This window comes from Notothenia coriiceps, unplaced genomic scaffold, assembly GCF_000735185.1.
Source record: "Notothenia coriiceps isolate Sejong01 unplaced genomic scaffold, NC01 NC01_scaffold00004784, whole genome shotgun sequence".
In the NCBI taxonomy this organism is placed as follows: Eukaryota; Metazoa; Chordata; class Actinopteri; order Perciformes; family Nototheniidae; genus Notothenia; species Notothenia coriiceps.
Window position 1 is genome coordinate 15,314 of NW_011337485.1, and position 7,338 is coordinate 22,651.

Genomic DNA, 7,338 nt, shown 5'->3' on the forward strand with positions numbered 1-7,338 from the left:
TAGACTGACAAATACTACGCGTCTCGCCTGCAGTACCTTACACCGACGACGACACCCCGCTTGATACCTTTGATGTCAAAAGCATATGTTCCTGATGTGTACCACAAATATTCTTCCTCCCTGAGAGATCTCTGAGGACGTGTCACAGAGACTACGACACGAAATACTAAATTACTTGTTGTCTCTTTGTATAAGAAGTACGGTTTCGACCTAACCTTATTTTTCCTTTGAAGACGAGCAGTTGGGAAGGAGGCCAGGTGTAATATGTTCTATGTATGCGTACTAACTACTTCTATATTAGTTTTGTACATAAAATAATATTCTGCAATCAGGAATTGTGGATAGTGACACATAATGTAAGTTTAAAAAATTAACTTGTTGGGTGTGTCGAGTCACTTACAAGCTGCGAGATAAAACTAGTAAAGTTCATTTTTGCGATGCAAGTATAAAGAAAAAACTAATATATAGACACTTCAGTTTGTTCGGAAAACGTTGAATGTGTACAAAATTTACGAATTATTCGTGCATTCAAAGACTGATGAGTAGAAGAGGGCAGTATCTTACAACAAAGGTGGCACTTTACTTGGCCTGCTGACTAACTCGCTGGTCTCCAGAGGGGCGTTAGAGGGCGCCGACGCGTTTACTGGAGACACGCCAGTCTCTTCTCCTAAGTCCTTTTGAATTCTCCTATCCACTATCCCTTAACCCCGTGACCTTTCACTTAAGCAATCATACACGAGAGGCCGCAGTACTGGAGTACCAATAATGACGTTCAAGAACGGCCTCAAGTGTATGATTGCGATTCTATTACACAAACTATCATTGTAATCAACAATATTGTAAAATAATTTCGTAATGTGGGCTAATTTGCTCCCAAACCTACGCTTTCTGCTTGAGTTAATCTCCGTCAGAAAGAAGTTCCTAGAAAGTAGTTCCCATGGTAACGATAGCCGATCAAACACTCCTTCTAACCCGCTTACAGTTATTGATATAATTATAGTAAATAATATATTATTTCGGTTTGGACACTGTTCCGAAATCCACCATTTTCTCCTGGGTTTTTAAAAACGCTTTGAGACATTTGACAGCCCAGGTAGTTGACGCCAATGTACTCTTTTCGTTGCGACTTTTTTCCAACGCACTCAACTCGTCAGTTGAAACAGCCGCAAATCTTTCGTTGGTTTTGTGGTCTGTGTCCATGTCCAACCATTCATCAATACTGAGGCCCTCCAACAAATCAAAATTAACTTTAAAATCTGACATTTTGTAGCTACCGATTTCCAACGAGAGACAATGTATAACAGTGTAACGGCTGTGTGTCGCTAAACGTCGCTATGGAAACCACACGATGTAGGCTCATGGAAGTAGTTTCGGTAGGCTAGTGGCGTGTGTAGGCCACTGGATACTTTGTGATTAGGCACGTTCTATTTGATCGTTGTCTGATCGTGGAATCAAACACGCCTATTGACCAATCAGAGAGCTTGCTCAAATCTATGTGTTATAGAATACAGATTTGAAAACATCGTTGCTTGCTTTAAAAGTAACAATTAATTATGTCAAACCTTGGAAAGTATCTAGATATCCCTGCCCTAATGCCAAAGGAACTGCACACTGAATATGTTTTGCCGTTTGATGTCTATGTCTGGACCGCTGCGTGAAAAAGAGAGTTTCTGCCCCGTTACTTCTCCGCTGCTTTCTTGTTTCAGTATGAAAAGCAAACTGCAGGCAGTTTGCTTTTCGAAGCGAGCAACGGAGGCAAAGCGACAAACTGCAGGCAGTTTGCTTTTCAGACCAACGGTATACTGTTTTTCTCAGACGCGGAGGGATACTGACTTGTTGTGAAAAGTAATTTACAATTCTACCCGTGGTATACGCTCAGTATATCAAGGCTAAGAACCAATCAGATTGCTTGATTTGACTTGTCCGTTTTATAAATAGATATACGTATATATTATGAAACCAGAGAAAAGTTTTCCTTACAGCTGCATGTTTCTTTAGTAAGTCATTCAAGTGTTTGTATGTAATGCACTTTTGAACTACTGGGACACTTTAATGTTCAAAAAGCTCTTTATCATTCCTCATACTGCCTGTGCTGCAGCACCTCTTTTCACCCTCTGTCTGAAACCAGAGCCCAGTCTGCTCTGATTGGTTAGCTGGCCAGCCTGGCCGACTCTTACGTATCGTCCACACGGTTCCGTCGCGTTGAAGCTTGCCGGTGGGCGTGTCTGGCGCGCGACCAACAACCAATCACATTAATCTCCCGCCCCGGACACACAAGCACGCGGTTTGATTGGCAAGCGCTTGTACTGGCATATGATTTGATTGGCTGGCGCTTCCTTCGACGCTTGAAAAGTTGAACTTTTCTCAACTTTCGAAGCGAGCAACGGAGGCAAAGCGACGGAACCACAATGCAGTTTGCCAAAGCTTGACGTCACCCCATTCAAAGTGAATGGGAAGCACGCGTTGAAGCATGCAACGGAACCGTGTGGACGTACCGTTAGCCCATCACGTACAATGTGTTGGAGCGCTAGCCAATAGAAGCGCAAGTTTTAAATAGTGATGTCATTATGTTACGGAAGTAAACAAAGGAGTCCAATGGAGGCGTTTCATGGGGGGGTTTTGTGCCTCATTTACATGGACAAAAACCTATACAACACACTACAGGAAACGGAGAGCCCGCAAAAAGCATAATAAGGCCTCTTTTGTATGAATGTACCTAAACATAAGCAAGTAATTGTGTTAATATCACATTAATAAACGTGATAAACAACACATATTTTAAATTTACTTTGAAATGGCACCATACTAGTTACAAGTGGGGTCTGTTCTTTTCCTTATAATTCAGACACTTATAAAATGACGCTGAATGTAACATGGAAGTTTATTTTGAAAATCAAGTATGCAGGTTACTGATGTAGATGCATTTCCAGAGAAAGTGGACGTTTTTTGTTGTTGTGAATACTAGTAACATAAAAGTCAAGTGTTTTTTATTATCATTTATAAATAGAAAAATAAAGGTTAAAATAAGTTGCTGTTTGAATGAACCTGCATCATGTCCACCTCATGAAGGTGATATATAGAAATAGTGATTACCATGAAGAAGACCAGGTCCATGGCTCCGCCCCTCACCGTCTCGTTGTACCGCAGCTGGAAAACAGACAGCCGCTCTGCCAGGACGTCCAGTGATGGGATTGGCTCATACACCTGTCATTATATATAGAAAAATAAAACATTATGCTAAGCTACATAAATAATGATTGCCAACATTTGGCAAGGCTCACAAGAAACCCATTTCAGTCGCAGAAAATATGATAGCTTTTGCTTCTTGATTAGCCAGAGCACTTGCGCTGTGAATTTAAGATGGTTTTCATAATTTCTTGTTGAAGATAATTTGCTGTTCAACAAGGAGCTTTGCTCGGAAATGTAATGCTCCACAACAACCATTTTTACATACAGTACGCATAAAGCAGAAGAGTCACATCTAATTCTGTACTAGTTTTGTACTACTGTGCCCATATTATATGTAGTTTACTTATATGTATATTTTTTTACTTTTTGTTATGGTTTCCATTAAATCATACTTTTTTAGTTTTCTGTATTTATTTAGTCATTTGAATTATTTAATTGAATTGTGTATATCTTACAATCTTTGTCACATTGAATGTTCTTATATGTGCATGTAAGTTATTTGAAATATCAATATAAATATATTGTGTGTATTCAAGTCTATTGCATTGATGTATTGTATTTCATATGGCTGTAATCTGCCCGGATTGAGGACCTTTGGAGCCTCCAGCTCTCCGTCCTCAGGTTCGTCTCCCGTCGCCTCCGGAGCTTCACGCAGGAAGTCTACGAAGAAGCTGTCCCACTGAGCATGCTCAATCACAGCTTTCCCATGATCATCTACTGTGATCTGAAAAGTAGGAAGGGGTTAGACAACAAATAACAGCTGTCAAATAATCAATCAAACTTTGCTTAGTGCAGATGGCAGACAAGTGTGAACCTAAAGAAACAGAGATATCCTTAAATTGAACAATTTAGCAATTTGAGACCAATGGGACTATACAAATTTAAAAAATGAAACAAAGTATATCTTAATGCTTTGATAACAGTATTAGTAGTTAAAAAGCGTTATATAAAAAACAAGTTACTTTCTTTTGTTCACTTCAGGGATATTTTGACCATTTTGCACATAATTGTAAAATACTTGCCTTTTATTATAAACGTTATTAATTGTTGTATTTTATTATTTGATTTTGATGTTCATGCATTACAGCATCATTTATTTCACTACACCTTTATTGTTGCTTTTTTGTTCATCAATTTGACCATCTAAAATAAGAACATAAATGATGTCTAAAAGGAAGAAGAAAAGGATTTATCAGTAGTATAAAAACAATATATAAACAGGCACACCTTCTCCATGATGCCGTTGAAGGTCTTTCTGTCGGAGTCGTCGATGAAGCGATCGGCGATCACTCGACAACATTCGTGATGGAAGAGAGCGGAGAGCAGCTCAGAGCTCTGACACACCTCCGACCTCACCGTCAGGATGCCCTGAACACACCACACACCAATAACTCAGCCCTAACTAAATACAACTATTGGAAGGAAGAATATTTCTGTTTAATGGTCAATCGGCAAATGCAGCACTTCAATACACACAGAATTGCAGATTTACAACTGACAACAAATAATACTTTATGAGACAAATTACAAAGATTAATTCAAAAATAGACATGTAAATGTACAGATCATGGCACAGTTATAAGTGACTCAAAATGGCTATAACGACATTATGATAAGGAGACAATAAATAAATAAAAGAGAAAATGATAAGAGTTTTTACTGTCAGATGTATGTAAGTAAAAATAGAAATGAAAATGTTCCCTTGTTTTCTACCTGCCAGATTCTGCTGAGGTCCCTCAGGTTGAAGATGTAGTGAAATTTAGCAGGAGACGGCAACATCTGGGGAAACACAGAGTAGCTTTAATAATGTGTTCACATTTGGTTAATATCTGCTGCATGTGACAGCCGGACAAACATTCAAACTAACAAAAACTCAATCAATCCCAAACACAGGAACCAAAGTTATCGTTGGAAATGGACTGAGGGTCAAATTGCTGAAAATAATTGCTGAGAAAATCTGGGAACAGGTGCTTCAGGCCTTCAGAATACAATAATTATCATTGTGCAAAATTATAATTCTGCACAAGGGCTTTTTTGACAATATATTACATTATTCATTTGTCAAAACCCTTGAATATTAAAATGTGAAAATACTACGACATCCTGTATGCTGCGCTTAATGCTCTTATAATAAACGACATATTAGATTGTGTTTATGTCAAATGTACAAAACATGCTGGTTGTCAGCCAGTACGTTATTAAAGAAGTTTGTTATAGTATTATCACTTTTAACATGACACTTATTTATTGATGCATGTGTGGATTTGGTACGTATTAGAATGAAATACGAAAAAAAACTCTTGCTTTTATTAACAGATTACTTTTCAATTATTAAATATCAAATAAATATATAATATAAATGTTTCCCAAAAAGGTTTCAAAGAGAATCAAAATCCTAATAATTATATATTTGATAAATTCAGAAAGAAGAATGTGTTTTTGAATTTCACAAAGAAAAACAAGTATTTAAGATAACATATTTTACCTTGGCCTTCACTGCCTGCCACACCCGTCTGGTGGTGGGCACGAGGGCGGAGGCGAGGGCGCAGACCCCGGGGGGGAAGCCCCTCTCTGGGCAGAAGTGTCCCCGAGCCACGGTGCCAAAGATCTTATCAATGGAGGAGTTGGAGGGTAGCGTGCAGTTGAAGATGGAGAAGTGTCTCTTCAGACGCTCGGGGATGTCGTTACGACCCCCGCCCGGATGGATCATGGCGGCCACCAGCTGGGGAAGGTTATTCAAATGTTTACTTAGTCCAGGTCTAAAAGTGTTTACAACCACGATAAAACACATTAAGCTAGCGTTTCTTAAACATTTGAAAGAAGGAGGAAGAAATAATTGGTCGATTTTCATATATTAATATAACTTAGACAGAGTTGTTGTAGAGAATAAATTGGCGTCTCCCATCAGTTTTTTGAGAGTGGTGAACCTTTTATTTTTGAGGATAAACAACGCAGATAATTATTTATTGAAGCAGAACATTTTGTTAGATAAAGGAGAGGATAACAACAATCCTACACAGCACACACTGGAATATCATTCTACAAACGTTTTTTTTTTAACAAAAAAACATATGTCAAACCTCATCTTTATCTGACACTGTGTTCAAATACCGTCTTCGATGACAAAATGTCTGACTGATGAAAATGTTTTTGTTGCATCTTGGATGACATTATTTGTGTGTGTGCTTTCACCACCTAACAATTATAGATAATTCATTTTAAAATCAAACTGAGGATGAAACATCAACATTTCTAATCATATTAAAAAAAAGAAATTCTGCATTTCCACTAAAGTAGTTTTTCTATGCCTATTAGTAGTTGTTTTACCTGAACGTCCACCACAGTGATGAACTCTCCGGGGCGATCCAGACTGTAGAAGCCTCCCTGCTCCATCAGCTGACGCACAATCTCATTGGTTATCTGAGGAGAACGAAGAAGGGGTTGAACACAGCTCTATGACGTGATTGGCTACTATTGTGTGAGGTGGAGGTGTATCAGAAGCTTATCTTAAAGAAAAAGCTGCCATTTTTCTTTTTTTTTAAATATTTTGGAATCAGAGAGCCGCAGTGACGCGTCCTTAAACCCGGAAGTAAACTTCTTCCGGTTCCTTCGTCTAAAACGCAATGCAATTTCTCCATAGGATTTTGGAAAATAGCTCGAAATAAGGTCTGTGGTTGACACATATTTAAGAGATGGATCACGTTTTGTTCAGCCGGATAATATCCACATGTCAACCCTACTTTTATAATTTTTGAATAATAAATCTAGTCGGCAGAAGCAAAATGCTAACGTTATGCTATAAACGAACTACAAGCCAGTACAGCAGCAGGGTCGCACGACTTCAACGTCACGCCAACTTAAGATCGTTTCAACTGACTTGCACTGAAACTGCACTTTGAAAACTTTAAATATATTAACATTTTAAACTGTATACCCCGGTTATCTAGGCCCGTTTTGTTTAATGTATACCACGTTTATCTAGGCCCTTTTTGTTTTATGTATACATGTCACACTGTGGGAAACGATATTTCTGGATGTATAACACATGTAGAATTTTTGACAATAAAGCTGAATTTGACTTTCGCGTGCTTGCATATTTTAACAAAGCTTTTCATTTTAGCCACACTGAATTTAACTAGAAGTCATGGC

The 7,338-nt window shown here is 38.3% G+C and overlaps 1 protein-coding gene across 1 annotated transcript in view; it reads right to left on the reverse strand.

Moving 5' to 3' along the window:
- The window catches only part of LOC104942548 (dynein heavy chain 5, axonemal-like), a gene marked incomplete at its 5' end in the record, with an annotated part of 19,361 nt that extends 12,752 nt beyond the window's left edge, over positions 1 to 6,609 (reverse strand). Inside the window, 6 exon segments of the mRNA XM_010767777.1 lie at positions 3,094 to 3,204; positions 3,782 to 3,913; positions 4,417 to 4,557; positions 4,903 to 4,968; positions 5,675 to 5,911; positions 6,517 to 6,609. Of these exon segments, the coding sequence (XP_010766079.1) occupies positions 3,094 to 3,204; positions 3,782 to 3,913; positions 4,417 to 4,557; positions 4,903 to 4,968; positions 5,675 to 5,911; positions 6,517 to 6,609 (780 nt within the window).
- Between the last annotated feature and the right edge of the window lie 729 nt (positions 6,610 to 7,338).